At 32.2% G+C, this 17,692-nt stretch overlaps 3 protein-coding genes across 6 annotated transcripts; 1 reads left to right on the top strand and 2 right to left on the bottom strand.

The window, feature by feature from the left end:
* Nucleotides 1-508: 508 nt before the first annotated feature.
* Nucleotides 509-13,975, top strand: PAN3 (Poly(A) specific ribonuclease subunit PAN3). Of its 4 annotated transcripts, none has more exons than XM_014234900.3 (13): nucleotides 509-632; nucleotides 2,645-2,987; nucleotides 6,189-6,265; nucleotides 9,380-9,871; nucleotides 9,943-10,417; nucleotides 11,071-11,187; nucleotides 11,289-11,409; nucleotides 11,548-11,670; nucleotides 11,741-11,870; nucleotides 11,940-12,076; nucleotides 12,136-12,327; nucleotides 12,425-12,587; nucleotides 12,679-13,975. In XM_014234900.3, exons 2-13 carry the CDS (start codon nucleotides 2,954-2,956, stop codon nucleotides 12,787-12,789), a joined length of 2,172 nt encoding a protein of 723 aa, XP_014090375.3. In that variant the 5' UTR covers nucleotides 509-632; nucleotides 2,645-2,953; the 3' UTR covers nucleotides 12,790-13,975. The 4 variants fall into 4 exon arrangements, with proteins under 4 accessions (XP_014090375.3, XP_014090377.3, XP_036219818.2 ...); XM_014234902.3 differs by having other exon boundaries at nucleotides 549-632; nucleotides 2,718-2,987; XM_036363923.2 differs by lacking the exon at nucleotides 509-632 and adding an exon at nucleotides 652-779.
* A 92-nt stretch (nucleotides 13,976-14,067) lies between these two features.
* On the bottom strand, nucleotides 14,068-14,640 carry wrm2 (wurmchen 2). Its single transcript, XM_070112069.1, has one exon. It carries the CDS (start codon nucleotides 14,638-14,640, stop codon nucleotides 14,467-14,469), a length of 174 nt encoding a protein of 57 aa, XP_069968170.1. The 3' UTR covers nucleotides 14,068-14,466.
* wrm1 (wurmchen 1) lies at nucleotides 14,068-16,120 on the bottom strand. The gene is made up of 3 exons (XM_036363952.2): nucleotides 15,726-16,120; nucleotides 15,570-15,670; nucleotides 14,068-14,848 (listed from the first exon to the last, which is right to left on the bottom strand). Exons 1-3 carry the CDS (start codon nucleotides 15,913-15,915, stop codon nucleotides 14,660-14,662), a joined length of 480 nt encoding a protein of 159 aa, XP_036219845.1. The 5' UTR covers nucleotides 15,916-16,120; the 3' UTR covers nucleotides 14,068-14,659.
* Nucleotides 16,121-17,692: the final 1,572 nt, after the last annotated feature.

Raw genomic sequence — 17,692 nt, 5'->3', positions numbered from 1 at the left:
TAAAATGAAAGACACATACATATGTACATATTATAATTTATAAACTTACAACACCACACATTTTGTTCACAAATACTATCTATTATTCATCATTATTATTTTGACATTAATACGCACTAGATCCCCATTTTAAGTTACTTTTTCTGGTAAGAATATGTATGGAATATAATAAAAGCCGCATCAAAGTGGTATAAAAAAGTTTAAAAAAGTTTTCCATACAAAGACTTGAGTTCGAATTCAGCACGTCACGCTGATCATTTATATATATACCTTAAAGGGTCTCCGACGTTTCTTTTTGGATGTTATAAATATCGTGGCAAACTTAATATACCCTGGGTATAAAAATAACTGGTATGGTGTGTGATTTCGACTTCTTTACCCTCTCATATTTCACTTGCAGATGTCGCTATGAAATATTTGCTATTTATTCTTCCTTCTCTCGTTTGAAGCAATTAAAGCTGGAAGCACTATTGGCAATAAGCAACAGAGAATGTAGATTAACAATGTAAACAACGGTAGTGCGAGCGAGGCAAACATATTCGAATAGCATATGTGAAAAATTAGAGAAAAAGTTTTTCGACGAAGACGCAGCGAAACAGTCACGCGAGGCAAACATCAGCAAACTAAATAATGTAAATAAATATATTTTTAATAAAGAAATCTTAATTATGTTTCAAAATGATGGATAATGTGCAAAAATAGATTTTAACCGCAGAATTTATACCCCATGTGTTATGTGATTAGTTTTTACGCGGCGCTCTAACGCAACAACGATCAAGGTTTAACTTTTTCTTCGTTTTTAGACAACGGTTTGCATGTGTGCGCGACGTTTTATGGAGTTAAATTGCGTAGCGTTTGACAATATAACTTACAACTTTCTGCATTATACATAATTACATATACAAAATTTCAGCAGCCATATCGTCAAAAAATATGGAGAAGGGTTATTTTCTAAGTGAAATCCAAAGCAATAGACATATTTTGTATATTCACTTAAACAACAAATTTATATCGTTATAAATCACTGGAAAGTTACAAAAAATATATTTATTTTATATATAATATTCCAACTCATCCTCGAAGAAGTTTATAAGGAAGAATAGTAGCGGTCTTGTAAATCAGTAGTATATACAAAGAATTACGTTCGGCTTATATGTGTATGGTATATAAAACTTCCTCCGTGATGTAGTATTATGTATGTGCATTTTTTTGGAAAATACAAAAACGAAAATACTGATCGTTTAACGGTTGATACAACAGTTATTTCTATAAATTACTCTATTCGGAACATTTCAAAAGTTTTTTGCTTCCTAAATTTTGCAGAATCGTCAAGTGCACATAAATATGTGCATAGATATATATGGTTCATATGTTCAATTAGTAAATCCAGTGTAAATCATAATGCTGAGGTTTGATATACACTGCTTATTCCGTTAAAATAAAATTGGAAGAATATGGTTTTCGAAATTTCAACTTTTCAAATTATATAAAGCAAATCAATTTACCATTTAAATAATTATAATTAAGGCACACAAATTGCATACAGAATGTTTTGAAATAGGAAGCAGTAAAGTAAATACTAAGCGTAAGCAGTAAAAACGGCAGCTGTTTTTGTTTACTTGAATATAAATATATGTATGTAAAAGCTCTCTTCACGTTTTTCTCTTCGGTTTCTTTCGTATTTTTCTGGAATGGAATTGTGGAAAAACACACATGTGCATATATACTTTTACAAGCTTTGTTTAATACATATAAGATTTGTGTACGTGCCTGTTACGAATTATATACTTATATTTAAATGAGAATAAATTTACCCATTTCGATAACCGGGTGTTAGGATATGGTATTTTAAAAACGGGAAAGTAGGCATTCACACATCTACATATACATAAAAAATATATAATAGAATATATTTAAGCCGTATTCGGATTCCCATTGCTATTGCAAGTGGGTATTGTTCACTAATATAATTATAAAAGGAAAAAATAGTCCTAACAATTTTCTTGTAAACATTAAAACAGATATACGAATAAAATGGTTAGATCCGGTAACGTAAAACCGACTGCTGTGGATATTGCTTTATTGAATCTAGTTGACAAGAAATATAAAAGATGAGCTACATTACTCAGGAAAAGCTTGCTTACAAAAATGGTTAACAGTTTTTCTAATATCAAAATAGTTTCGCCGAATCATCTATTGAAAGTATTCACTCTTTGAAGTTAGTTATACTTCTTTTCATAGTTTAACATGATTTCCTTACGCTAGAACTAGTCGAATACTTATTTGACTTAAGTAAACCCTTTTTGCACCGTTTCGTTTGAATTTGTTATGTGGGGATCTCCTATTTTGATTTTGTTCGCATACTTTCTGACTATGGTACTATAGTATTAATATAAAAATGTAATTCAATGTTATTATTCTATTCGAAGTCCATCTGCTTATGTTTGTCAAATTAACTATGAGAACGTTACTAATGTGTTATTAATTAAAAACATTTGGGCACTTCAAGGATTCCTATAACTTTCTGTATTATCAAAATTATTTGAATAGAAACAAACTCATATATAATTAAGTTTTCATTATTATTAATAATCTTAATATTAATAACAAGTAAAAAATATTTTTAATCAATACCTAATTTTAGTTGTTTTCTGATTAAAAACAAAAAAAACTCTAAAGTCAAATTGGAAAACAATTGAGTAAACAATGCACAATAGCAAAAACAAATATGTATCAGTTAACCTGTAATGACTGTCAAAATATCGTATCCAACTTTTGAAGGATAACAAAACTGCAAAATTATTACATAAAAAAGTTAAAGAAACCAATAAAAATTACATTTAAAACGACGGCCATTCCGACCACGACCCCGATTTTAAAATCAACGAAGACCACGACAAGGCACCCACCGCCACCGACAATCCCCCCGCTCAGCTGATTGTTGAGGTGAAAAATGTCAACGTTCTTAAACAATTTCTTCCCAGCAGGTAAGTGGCATCAGTACTTCTGATAATGTAGCAATGAAGGAAAATATAACCTAAAGTTACTGCTGTTTTTAATTTAATATAATACAGTTAAAAATGTGGCATATGTGCTAACATTAAAGACTAGGGCAGTAGCGCACAAAAACTCCTATCACAAACAAAAACATCCTGGATAATTGATATATACACTTATAAGTACATTCTACTTCGAGAGCTGGACTATAATTTTCGTGTGCAAGGTTAATGATGTCATTTATTTATTCTTATTTAAACAGCATACAAATGTATTAGGCACTACCATTTCTTTAAAACGTTCTTCCGTTCAAAGTATCAAACAGTTTACTTAAATTAAATCATGAAATACAGAATGTACTAAAGATTATGGCAACAATCAGCTCTTGCAGGGGCTCAGTAGAAAATCATTCCAACTATCCATAATAGAATTGAAAATTAAAAGAACGTTTAATTCGGTAAATTTTTAGATATAATTGTTGTTATTAACAAAGACGGTTCAAAAAGAATTATACATACAATATATATATACTATACAATATACTTATAAATATATATACATATACTTATAAATATATTTCACCTACCTACCCTTTTCGATCAGCTTAGTATTTTTAATTTTTTACGTAATTTGCGTAGTTCGCAAATCTAAAATATTTTATATCGAAATCGAAGTTCGTTTCTTTGATGAGTATAGTTTTATATTTGTAAAAACGGTTTAGCGTTTTCTCCTCTTTTCAAAATTAACATTGCGCATATACTTATAAAATTTTGCCGTTCGGTTATTTGGCCCTAAAGTTCGCCAATATCATGTACAAAATAATGTATACTGGTAAGCTATTTTTTCGTCAGTGAGCCGAAAAGCTACCTACGGTATCGTTTTTTTAGCTAATGTAGGCGTTGACGAATCTTGTTATATATGGTATCACTTTATATACATACACATGTACTTATATGATACAGTCACAAAACCAATAATTTATGTATATGTGAGTTTATCAGTTAAGTCGTTAACATTAGCTTACATTTTTACAAAACTTGTTTTTTTTCTTTAACTCTGCAACAAGTAAGCTCGGTTGTTGCCCAAGCAAACAGTTTGATTCAGCTGTTTCTGGTCAAATATCCACATGTGTATATATTTTATACCCGAATGTGCATATTACAAATTATTTTTAGTACAAATGCAGTGAGTGTAATTTTTAGATACTTATTCAATTGTAATTAATAAAGACAAGAAAAACAAGAAAAAACGTTAGCTTCGAAACTATAATACCCTTCATAAATACAAAGGTTTGTATGGCAGCTATATGCTATAGTGGTCCGATAAACGGCCGTTCCGACAAATGAGCAGCTTCTCAGCGAGGAAAGGACAGGCGCGACATTTCAGATAGACAGACATGGCTAAATCAACTCGGCTCATCATGCTGATCATTTATGTATATATTTTATAGGGTCTCCAACGTTTACCTTTGGGTGTTACAAACTTCTTGGCAAACTTAATATACCTTGTTCAGGTTAGAGGGATAGTTATAGGGCTATATACATATATATAAATGATCAATATGATGAGACGGGTTAAAATCCAAGTGACTGTTTATCCGTCTGTGCAAGCGATAACTTGAGTAAAAATTAATATATGTATCTTATCAAAATTTAGTACACGTGTTCCTTGGCAAAGGAGTGAGGACGAGTTCGTAGATGGGCGTAATCGGACCACTGGCACGCCTACAAAACGTCATTAATCGAAAACCAATAAAATGCCATAATTAATCCGCAAATTAAGATACAAAACAAGAATGGGTACAACGAATCGCAATAATAAGGTTTTTAAAAGTAGGCATGACCAAGCCCTCAAATAGGTTTAATGTATATGTATATCTCCTTAACTTCTCAAACTATATCACCCAAATTTGCACAGGATATATTAGTTCGACACCTCTTGCGAAAGCATGAAAATAGGTAAAATCGGATGATAACCAAACCCACTCCCCATGTAACGGTTTTATTAAAACCTACTAAAACTGCAATAAATCCAAAACGAAAGCGTCAGAGACATTAAATTTCACATCCGAGATGACACAAAAGAGCTTTATAGGAACAAGTGTCAAAATTGGACAATGGGCGCCGCTCACATATCTCACTCCATCAATTTCAACCAAATTTGGTACATAAGATTTTTTTGACATTCCCATGTTGCAATCTGAAAATAGGACAGTAACCACGTTTAATTCCCATATAACACAAATTTAAATTCCACTGATTTTTTTAATTTCCAGTATACAAATCAAGTACTAATTAATACATATATCGGGTTATAAATTTGCACGAATATTTCCTTTAAGGTATGCCATCTCAGGTCTAAATATTTTCGAAATCGGACCATAGCTATTCAAGCCCCCAGATACTAGAAATGTGGACCCCAGAGCCTATGCCGAAAATATCGGTCAATCTGTGAGATATATTATTGAAATTCGTGAAAAAGGTTTTTGTAAAAAATAGGTTGAATCGGATCAATACTTCCCTTAGCCCCCATATATCCATTTCTATGCCCCCAAAGTAAAATATAGTAATAAGACTAAGTGAGTCAAAATACCATAAGTTAATATGATACCAAAGGAACAAGGAAGTTGAACCTTTTTGCTACATTTATTAATATAAAGTTTTTCCAACACCTGAAGGTATTTCCCCGCCTTTGATCCTTGCAAGTTGCAAGAGTATGAAATGTTCGGTTACATCTGAACTTAGCCCTTCCTTACTTGTTTTGTATTTTGAGTTGTGGTACCTTACTTCATTGAAATCTCCATTTTCATAAAAAGTCATTTTAGCACGTTTGAACACCAAGCTTTTGATATGTTTCTGGAGCGTTCTTGCAAATAAGCACATATTCAGTATATTAAAGTTGTGCTCACTAAGAGAAATAATGAAAAGAGCGTAAAAAACAGGCAAAAAATGTGGTGCAGGTGGAAACAACCAATTCGATTTTACTCTCCACGAAGAGAAAATTAAAAACTCTGATTATATGCTTCTATGATCGCTGCCAATCTGGAATTTTTCGATATTGGTTGAATTGATTTCATTTTTCAAATTTTACGATGTATTTCTATTTTTTGGAGCAATTTACATATATAAATAATAATTTAAAAAGCATCAAAAACAGATCAAATCTTAAATTTTAACTATACAATATTTCAGACACAGCTGCAATGGATCCGATTTTTTATCCCCCTTCGAACGGAATTCCCTCAGAAAGTAAACTTGCGACGTATATGGTAAATAATTTAATTATTTTAAACTAAATACGAATGAAAGTAGTTTATAAAATTTTACGATCTTATTAGAAGATTTTACGATCATTTAGAGTAATACATTTTTTGGGGCAACTAATTTTGCTATTTGGGTAATGTAGGCTCCATCCAGTTCGATGCAAGACATACAAGGGATGGAGCCATCTTAAGATCTGACCTGGCTTTAGGACGATTATTTTTTCTCGAGCACTGCCATATGTTGAAAGGTAGGCAATGCTACGCTTATTGCAAAGAGTATCAAAATAGCTAAAGATAGCCAATATGACTCACAAACGATTATACTACTATCAATATTTAAAAAATGTAAATATCTTGTAATACCTATTATTTTTTCCCCTAGTTAAAGAACTATGAGCATGTTAGTCTTGAAAGTCATGATAACTAAAGTTAAAAGGCACTATGTTGTAGTAAATGCAACAATTTACAATAGCAAGCATTTGAAAGACGTATATTTATTTAAAATTAAATCAGTATATATACTTGTACATATAAATATACAGCGGGGGCCCTAAAAACTGCCGCGCCTAACTTTCCGCAATAAATAACAAATGTATTATAAAGTAATGATAAAAATTGTGTTATTTATTTGTTAAACTATAGACCTGCATTATGACTGTTATAATTCAAATCGTTCGCCTTTCATTGCTTTTTAAAGCTTCACACGGTTTTGGAAACTAGTACAGACGGCAAGTACAAATTCTTCTTGAATTGCTGTGCAAACGGCGCTAAAAGTGGTCCACTTTCAGGTTTTTTACATTTGTTAATTTCCCCATCATATATCCCTATATACAAGAATCCAAAAGATTCAAATTAGGAGAAGAACGGGGCTAATAATCCGCCGAAATTCCGCTGAACAATTCTTGCTTTATGGGCCGCGGAAGAATCTTGTTGAAATCAGTTTGAATTATTGCTAAACATACTGGAAACATGAGCAGAGAAGTTTTTTGTTTTTGCGTTAAGTTTTACGCCTTTATCAATGAAAAGGAGAGGAGGTTTTCCTTTTGCAGATATTTCTCCCCAAACCATAACAGAGGTTGTGTTTCGATACTTTTCAATAGCTCCTTTATCAGCTGGAACCTCAGACATACTGGTTGCATAAACGCGGTCATTTTATGAGTTTTTGCGTGCCGCCGAAGGAGCTAATCACTCTTTTATCTTCTCATTTTCTTTTGTCATCCCGTTAGACCATGAATTCGTTTTTTCTTGTTTTCTCAGTTATTTTGCGTATATTTCGCGATTTCAGTGTATGTTTTTGTTTCTTCGAAAAGTTTAATCTTTGATTTCCCTTTCAAAAGGGCTTATTTCTGTTCTTTTAGGCGAGATTCGATATTCTAAATTTAATAACAAACTGAATAGAACAAAAATCTTTTTAAACTGTTACTTTTACCAAGTAAAATTATAACTCTCCGACAATTTTACATTTTGTTATTACGTAGGGAATTTCCATTTACTGCTTGTACGCAGAAAATTAGCACTTTTTGGAAATTTGTTTTTAAAACTAAGGTGTAAAATTTTCATTGCTTTAAATGTTATGGGATTATGCAACAGACTAGTAATAAAGCACTTAATATGATTATGCTCTAAAATTTAATATTATATATAAAAGTTATTTTTTAACAAAAGAAATTTTCTGGCGCGTGTATATATATTTTTTCTGAATATTTAGAACTTCCTCTATCTGTACATACCCATTTTAACATCAAGGATCAATTGATGAAACCTTAAATTATATTGCGTATATTCAAAATATACATATGTGAAATACAAGTAGAAATGTGTAACGGCAAAATGTTAAAACTTACTTGGCTCAGCCTAATGAAGCTGCAAACAAATGCGACAGTTATAAGGGCCCATGCTATATATATGTGCATACATGTATATATACAATACTATATACTTACATACATTGCGCGTCACCAGGTTAGCACACCTTCACCAGCTTGTTTTCTGATTTTCTCATCTTTGTATAAACAATCCCTGGTAAAGAAAACATGCGATAAAATTGTCCCATTATATGGTTTTTGCTATTTGTATTTTAATCGAAAAGTATACTCTATTTCTGTGTCATGAGGTTATCAAAGCAATTTGTGCTTTGCATTTATCTTTGGATTTAAAATACATATTGACACCAAATTTTTGTATTCCTTAAAAGCTTAATTCTTTTTAATGTGTTAAAGAAAAGTCGCTATCGGTTGAAGAGAAATCAAAAATCGAAGCTTATGAAGACATTATTAGCTTTCAATAGTTGGCAGAAGTCGAAAAGTTATAAATAATTTCCTTAAATTATATTGTAAAATTGTACAAATCGCCACTCAATAGGAACTTTGAGATCATTCGCAACAAGGCGGGATCGACTCATTATTAAAATAATATACAAACGCTTAAATTGGTTAATACTTAAGTTTAAAAATATGTTCCAGGCTAAAAAATGATAGCAACATAAAAAAGTGATGGCCTAATTTAAATTGTTAATTTCTTGTTGATTTCGAAAAATATATATATTACAAAATAAACGAGAAAGGTAAAACACTAATTGTTGTTTAATTTAGTAGAAAATTGATTCGTTAATATTCGCTAATAATTTCAGAATTGTAGCTTCTTTAGTTTTGATAGAAATTAACCAAAATTATTTAAACCTGAAGTGTGCTAACCTGATGAAGTGCAATGTGTGTAGATTGTATACAGATACCAATATAAAAATTACTTGTCAAGTTTTCTCCGGGGTAAACTCTTAAACTACTGAACACCCCGTGTTCAGCCAATTTAATCTAACTTAAAGGGTAAGATAGTTTAACTCTAAATTATGTTGAAAGGCAAAACAATTCATAAGTAAAAAATATAATTCTAAACATATGCTGTGTTCAAAAAATAAAAAAAATAAAATAATTATTATATATATATATAAATAATATTTTCACTGTATTATAATAGTACAAGTATTTAATGTATACCATATCCACAACAAGGCGTGGCCGGATCTTCTAGTATACGTTTGTGTGTATTTACATACATATGCACATATATAATTTTAATAAGCACGCCTCTGTGTATTTTATAAGTTTACAACTTGTTTACCAGGTTACCCCGCAGTCTCCCGAATTCATTCCAACTCGCATAAATTCGTCCCCAAATTTCTATACACCTTATCATACTCCGATGCTGAGCAACGGTCTTGGCAGTACCGGTATCAATGCTGTTGGCGGCGTTGGTCCATCTGTAGGGAAATCGGTGAATAGTACTCCTTCATCTCTGCTTGGTCTGCAGAAGGCAGCTGCCGCCGCCGTTGCACAACAAAAACAACTGCAACAGCAACATCACCATAAACATCAACAACAAGCTCAGCAGCCGACTCAACCGTCACACGCCTTGGCAAACGGAGTTACGACAACTCAGCCACCGACTGGGACGCAATCATACGTGAACATGTCGACACCTCTGAAAGTGCGCAGCAATATGCTGCATAACGAATCGCCTACAAATCTTGTTGGTGGCGGAAGCGAAAAATCTCCATCGCGAATCACACCCCATGCCTCGCCCATACCAACAACGTTGCCGGCGAACGTACATCAGGTTTGAGAATGATTTAATTATTGATTTATTATATATCCTTCATTATAAAATTATATTTAATGCATATTAAGGAGAATGTAGGTGGAACTATCTATTTTTACCCAACTGCCAATCATACGACCGCCGCCAACAATAATGCCGTGGTAAATAATGTTGTTGACCCCGTTAGTGCGCATCACGCCCCACCTTCGGTGGTGGCACCTATACCAGCAGTACAACCTCCACTGCTATATAGTGGCCATCATGTGTATCCAGGACCAGCTTCCAATATAATTGCATTGCAGCCTAAAACACACTTGGAATCTGCCTTCTTTCTACCTGATGAGATGCGATCAGAAATTCTTGCCCGCAACGAGATCTCAAATTTAATGCTGGACCCAGCCGACGTGACACAAAATGCCCTTCCACCAGAAGTAGACAATTATCATTCATTATACCCCTTGGAACCAGTTCAGGCGCTGCACGGAAAGATCACTATTCTTTCATCCACCTATAAGGCAACACATAGCACTACTGGCATTAAATATTGCTTACGGAGATTACATGGTACGTGTAAATTATTTTACATGAAGTTAGTTCATTTTGATACCAAGTTGTCTTCACGAAAAGTAGCATGTTGATTTGAGTTCTCAGTTTTTCCTTTCATCTTGATTGTGCGTACTCTGACATCGAATTGGAAATATTACCGTTTGGAGGGTGCAGATATAAGGTTGAGAACTAATTTAATAAAAAGATATTTAATTTTTAAATGATAACTTACGAAATGACAAACAAGTAAAAATAGAAGTATTATTTATTGCCGACCGGCCGCCACAATACCAAAAGAAATTTCGTTTGTTAAATGTCGAAAATTGAAAACAACTATTAATATGACCATATATACAGTATTATTATTATTATTATTAAAACAAAACGAGAGGTAACGTTAAACGTAAATAAAAAGTCGGCTAGATTAACACCTTTGATAAAAATGTTGACACGCTGTAAGCTTTATAATTTATGTACAAAATGTTGCAAGACTAATAAAACTAGAACAATATTTGCAACTAGTAATAAATGATTTCTCTTCGTATACAAAGACCACTCTGGGAAAACTGTAATCCTTAGTTCGATACTCGCAATTAGAAATATTTAAATTCAAATTAAGTGTATTGAATGAAAAATTTGGTAATAACATTAGCTTTATTCTAATTTTGAAGGTTTTCGCCTCCAATCAACAAAATGTATGGCTGTAGTAGAGATGTGGAAGAAATTGCAACATTCGAATGTGGTACAACTGCGTGAGATATTCACGACAAAAGCGTTTGGTGATAATTGTATGTAAACTTATTTGCTAAAAGGCTTTCATATATAATTTATGTTTTTGAATTTTCTATATACATATATACCTATATATATGTTTTTTCATTATTTATAGCGTTAGTATTAGTTTATGATTATCATCCCGGTTCCCAAACATTGCTTACAAAGTACTTTACGCCCACACAGGAGCCCAATGGTTACCCTGATCCATTCCAAGGCGATGCGCGCCCATTCAGGTACGAAATAATTTTTTAAAAAATGTTTTACCCTAACTCAATTTTAATTTGAGTTTAATTTATTTTTAAAAACAAATGTTGTATGCAACGTACATGCATAGTACAAGTACATGTATATGTATCTTTTTTCTCCTGCAGCCACAAGAGTAACTTACAACGTACTAACAATGGTCCGTTATTGCCAGAAGCGACTATTTGGTCAATTATCATGCAACTGACAGCCGGTTTACGTGCAATCCATCAGGCGGGACTCGCCTGCAAGTGAGTCGAAGATCAGAAGCTATTCAATTATATTTGTTTTTAATAAGAAATTGAAATTTAAAATCGAAAGGGTCTTGGATCCAACAAAAGTACTAGTTACTGGTAAAAGGATGCGCTTGAGTTTTTGTGGTACAAGTGACATAGCACAATTCGACCCTAATGCAGCCAATCCTTTGGCAGTGGCTAGCATGCATCAGCAAGTATATATTAATACATTCTATTTACTAGACTAAAGGCTAATTAACCAAAATTTCTAAATTCGTTTGCAGGATGATTTGACTGCCTTGGGTCGGCTGGTATTAGCCTTAGCATGTCGATGCTTACAATCAGTTCAGCGAGAGAATGTTCAAAACAGCATTGAGATGGTATCACGTCACTATTCTACTGATTTGCGTAACTTCATTGTGTAAGATTTGATCTTATGAAATTAATGGAACATTTCCTCTCTAGACTATTTCATTATAGTTATCTATTTTCGACAACGCAACGACGCTCAGTAACTGATCTTATGCCAATGATTGGTGCACGTTTCTACACGCAAATGGATGCATTGCAAAGCCTGTGTGACATGCAAGAAGACGAGTTGGCTAAAGAAATGGAAAATGGTCGACTCTATAGAATATTGGTGAAATTAAACTGCATAAATGAAAGACCTGAGTACGTACTTAATTCTTATTATTATATTCCCGGGTTGTTTGCATGTTAGTAAAAAATGTTAATTTAAACATTTGACATATTTAAATATCTTTTTCAGTTTTAATATGGATTGTACTTGGTCAGAGACTGGTGATAGATATATGCTGAAATTGTTTCGTGATTATTTGTTTCATTCCGTCACAGAAGATGGTCGTCCATGGCTGGATCACGCCCATATCGTAAACTGTTTAAATAAATTAGATGCGGGCGCATTAGAACGAGTACTTCTTTATAATAATCCTCAATATAAATAATTAATACGATGTTGATGTGAAGATTCATCTATTAACTATTACCTCATTTCTTTTTTAGGTTCAACTAATGTCGCGTGACGAACAGTCCGTTTTGATTGTTACATATGCTGAACTCAAAAATTGTCTTGAAAATGCATTTTCCGAGTTAGTGCTGAATGCCCCGACATAATGCTTTCCAATCACTGACAGAGTCTCCACCATCAGTCCTGCCACATTTGGCATCTCCATTACTACAATTGGCACTAAAAGCAAATATAATAACAGTAACAGTCGCATTATTTGGTAGCATTAGAAATTATTGTAACTGAGCAGAACTGTTAGTGTAAAGACCACCGTCTATCATGAGGGGGATAAAAAGCGCGAGAATATTTGTAAAATAGAAGAAATCCAGCCTTATATCTACAAATCATCAAATCCATCGAAACATTAATAATGTACTCCCCCTCTCTTTTTTCGAACTGCATATCTATTTATCCCTGCGACATATAATTATTAAGCTAAAAAGATTTTAAAGTGGAAACCGAAAAAATATAAATCGAAACTAAAAATAAAACAAAGTACTTTTTAAAAGTCTTGATTGGTCAGAAAGAAAAACAAAAACAAAGGCGAAAGCTAATGTAAAAATAAAAAAGGACAAGTAATTTTGCTTGTGATGTTTAACCAAGTGTTTGGCGCTGTCTATTGCATACTAATAAGTTTTGTTGTTGTTGTACAAAAAGAATGACGGAGTAAATAATCTATTTTTACAGAAGTGAGGAAAAATGGAAAAACGAAAATTGTGTTAAAATTTCCAACAACAAGCAAATATGAAATCTGAAAGAATCTTAAAGTTGAAGAAATCCGACTAGACGCAGCTTATGCGTCTGGTTTTTGGAAGCGATCTTTTTACACTCCTTTGACTGGGAAATATATGGAGACTTAATATAGTAATTTATTGATTTTTATTTCAGTTTATATTAATATAATATTTTTGTAGTATTTCGATCTACGCTGTAAAGGCCTTTTCTAAATGCAGTGTTACGTTAAAAATTCCTTATGCAAAGATAAATAGGTGAATTTCACAATTTTTATATTAAAATTTTCATTAAGATCAAATACTTATGTATTGCGTGCAGTTTCTTCCTATTTAGTTTAAAATTTTATCGTTAATACCTCAGTGATAAAAAAATATATTTAAAAAAATATTATACAAATTATCAGAATTGTAGACCCTCCTGTTCAGACACGCTTGATAAAACCAATGCAACATCAAAAAGCCCAACTTATTTCTTCTAAAAGAAAATTAAGTAATCTTAAATTATTGTAAGACTTATATTTAAAAATAAAACATATATAAAAATGCAAACGAAAACTTATTATTTGCTGTAATTTTCATTTTCGTTAGTTACAACGTGGTTGCTTACATGCAATGTCCAGCTATATTATTGGAAATCGGAATTTTAACAACTTGTACGTTTTTAGTATTATTTATTCGAAAAATGTTTCATTGTGCAGTACATGTTTATATAAATGACGTTAAAAAATTATACAAATGTTTCTTACATTCTAGAATACAAAAATTAATAGAGCTTTGTAAATTGTGCTCAGATTTTAAAATAATCCTTTTGGACGGAATGGTTTTCAAAAGTCTATATCTTATGATTACATTAATTAGTCAAGGCACTTATAAAAGGATTTTGTGGCATATAATGTGTTTTCGCAATTACAAAGTTTGTACTATTTCTCAATGTGGGTGTCGTCGCAATATTCACGTTTACAGTTTTAGATGTTTAGATATTCGTATTTTATGGAGCGTAGATTCGAAATAAAAATTTTTAATTTTAATTAATGCATTTGTAGATTTAGTTCAGGCGTAACTAATCTCGTGCTCATAACTTTTTTCATCCCATTCATGATTATCTGGGAGGGCGTGATGGCGTAAACCACAAAGGCGCGGCCCAAATCGCAATATTAAAATAATGACACCCACAATAAAGAGAGCAAGGGCAGCTACAGCTGGGAAAAACAAAATAAATGCCATCTTCCTACTGTTGGTTGGTTTAGATATCGCTTTCACGCTTCTGCAGTTCAACGTATTCTTCACGTTGTCGTTGTTGATGTAATGTACGGCCTTGTGGACGTTGTGGTCTTTGTTGTTGCAATTGATGAGAAAGTGGTTCAGTTTGTATTTGCTGTTGTACGGGTACTTCTGGCGCTTCGATGTCTTCGCGAAAGATATGCGTTCTTGGCTATAAAAAAATAAAGAAAATATACATAATATTATACTTTCCAACAGGACATAATAGTTTGACCAACTTATTTCGAATATTGAAAAAAAAATGTGTTAAAGATGAAAAACATATCCCTCACATGTAAATATTTGAGTCATGCTATTACATTTTTACTAGAATCTTGTTTTCATCTTAACTCGACTCAAACAATCATTATTTGTAAGAACAAATTTGTGTAATAGAAATAGATGTAATTAATTCAATCACAAATTTTGAAGAGAAAGAACACATTAAAATTGTATTTGTGAATATTGTTAAGCTTATAGTTCTTAAATGTATACACATAAATCTGATGATCCGATAGACATTTTTAACCTAAAAAATTGTTAATTCTGAATTGAAATGGACTCAATAGTTATTTTTTCAGATATATTAACCAGATTATTAGTGAGAGAGTAAATTACATTTGTTTTTAATTTTGTGTTTCAACCACATCTTGTAACCACCCCTGTCAATACATTAAATATTTCTTGTATTTATCGGGTTTAGGATTACTTTAACTGTAAAACCTCCCTTAACTAAGGTAGATCTAGGTATATTTTTCTTCTATTTATATTCATATTATAATATATTTGATATCTGACAGAAAGTTCGGTATAAAATGTTTTTTATTCATCTTTTTTCTAAGTAAGCAATAAGTCAAAACAATTGTAGTGGTCGATTCAGTTAAAAGACTTACGTAGAATCGTTCAAAATATGAGGCGTCTTTTAGTTCAGTGAAATCCAAGGGTGGCTGCAAATGGGGCGTAGCGGACCAAATGGAAACCAACCATCGATTACCTGTTAATCCGATTACATTAATATTTTCATATTACTTTAATAACTCAATTTTAACCTGTGTGCCTATCCTGCCAATATTTACGATGTTTCGAGCAACACCCTAATATTATATTTAAAATAATAATGGTACCAAGTACGACAGTACAGACAGCGATCGTCACATAAAAAGGTGAGAAATTTCCATAGATATGTCCAGTAAAATATGGATTCTTTTCATAAGCCGTACGTTCCTCAATTGTTGACATAGCTAATTTAACTTTAGCTTTACACGTCTGCTCTAGATAGAATGAAAGCTAACACTACTAAGTTCAAAATTATCTAAAAATGTTGTCCAAGGTTTCATGTACATAAATCGCCTATTGGATTTAAATTTACTTCTATCAAATATCGTCAATATTAAGTCAACGATTGTTAGTTAATTTACTGTCACGTATGTACTTATACACACATAAGTAGTCTCGGAATAATGGTGGAAAGTATTGAGCGAAATTTTTCCGAAACGTTTTCTTCAAAAACTAGGTTAAAACCATTTTCGAAACGATCTATACGTAATATATTATATTATATTAAAAAACACTTTTTATGTTAAAACGTTAACTCACAATATCCAATTAAAAATGAAAACAACGCCCTATTCGTACTCTCAGTGAAAATAAAAATATATCGGTATAAAATCGGTAATGAATAATTTGTTAGGGATGGTAGGATTTCGATGTGGATAACACAAGTTCAAAGGCTTTATTATATGGCGTTCACATAGGGATTCTTTTGTCGCTTGTTATCGACAAATTATCTTTTGGTGTCGCTCTGTGTGTTCACACAAGCGAAAGGAGTTCTGTCATTCCTTTTCATAAAATTTTCGCAAATAATTGTGCGGTTTGGCTACGCAATGCCCTCTAAGTGTATTGTATAATTCATTTGTATGTTGGTATGGTGGTCTTATGTTTTGCTTACAAGGAATTAGCAGGAAAGTGACAGAACAATATTTACAATACCCGCTTTTCAAAGAAAATTTTATGACGGGAATTCCCTATTCCATCAGAATGTATTAATATTTTCAAGGCCAAATTTAAGACGGGAATTTCCTGATCTATCGGGAAGTATCAAATACTCGTTATTTTTTTACTTCAGTTTTTCTATTTATTACAAAACATTCATTAATTAATTATTTTTCTTGACTAAAAGAAATAAATATAATATCATCTTAATATTTTTTATGTAAATATGAAGAAGTAAAAGTAACTCCATTTCATTCATTCATTCATTTATATATAAATGTAAATATTATTACATTTAGTACCGCTAAGTGTTATTAAAAATTTTAATTAAATCTATTTTAGTATCTTAATTTTATCGTACTCTACAGTTTTTTAAAATATTTCTATCATTTTATGCATATTTGTATATCACATACAAAAAATAGCAAACGAAATTAAAATTTCCGAACATATTGTTTATATTCATTTGAAACCGAGCGCTATTTTAACCATGAAAAGCATATCATAATGAAGAAAACGAACAAGAAAACAAAGCCTTTCATCTTTTCTCGCCGTCCCCTCGCCTACAATAAACCGGCTTGAGCTACAAGGAAATGAAAAAGTTATTACACTTAGGCTGTGTGTTCATCTCGCCGCTATTGTAGAAGTTCTCACTGGTATGGAGGATGGTGAGTTGGAAACATCCAGGCTCTTTTTCCTCCACTATCCAGCTTTTGCAAGGCTGAAACTGAAACAACTCGGTAATCATACATTGGGCGGACCAGAAGACTTAGCCAAAACGGATATAAGCCGTATCAACAAATTTGTTATAGGCTCATAGCGCTTTGTCGACATGGAAGGGTCTTTTGATCCAGCTTTATAGGAGTTTTAAGTTATCACAAGGGACCGGCGTGTAAGCTGTCCAAGTGTGGTCCTTCTTAGGATCGACCTCCTAATCTAACCTAACCAAAGCTGTGTGCCAAAAGGCAGAAAAATGAACATTTCACGGATGAAAATGAAATTTTCACATTTAACGTGGTGACAG

The sequence above is a fragment of the Bactrocera oleae genome, chromosome 6 (assembly GCF_042242935.1).
Source record: "Bactrocera oleae isolate idBacOlea1 chromosome 6, idBacOlea1, whole genome shotgun sequence".
Lineage (NCBI taxonomy): Eukaryota > Metazoa > Arthropoda > Insecta > Diptera > Tephritidae > Bactrocera > Bactrocera oleae.
This window is presented reverse-complemented; position numbering and strand designations above follow the sequence as displayed.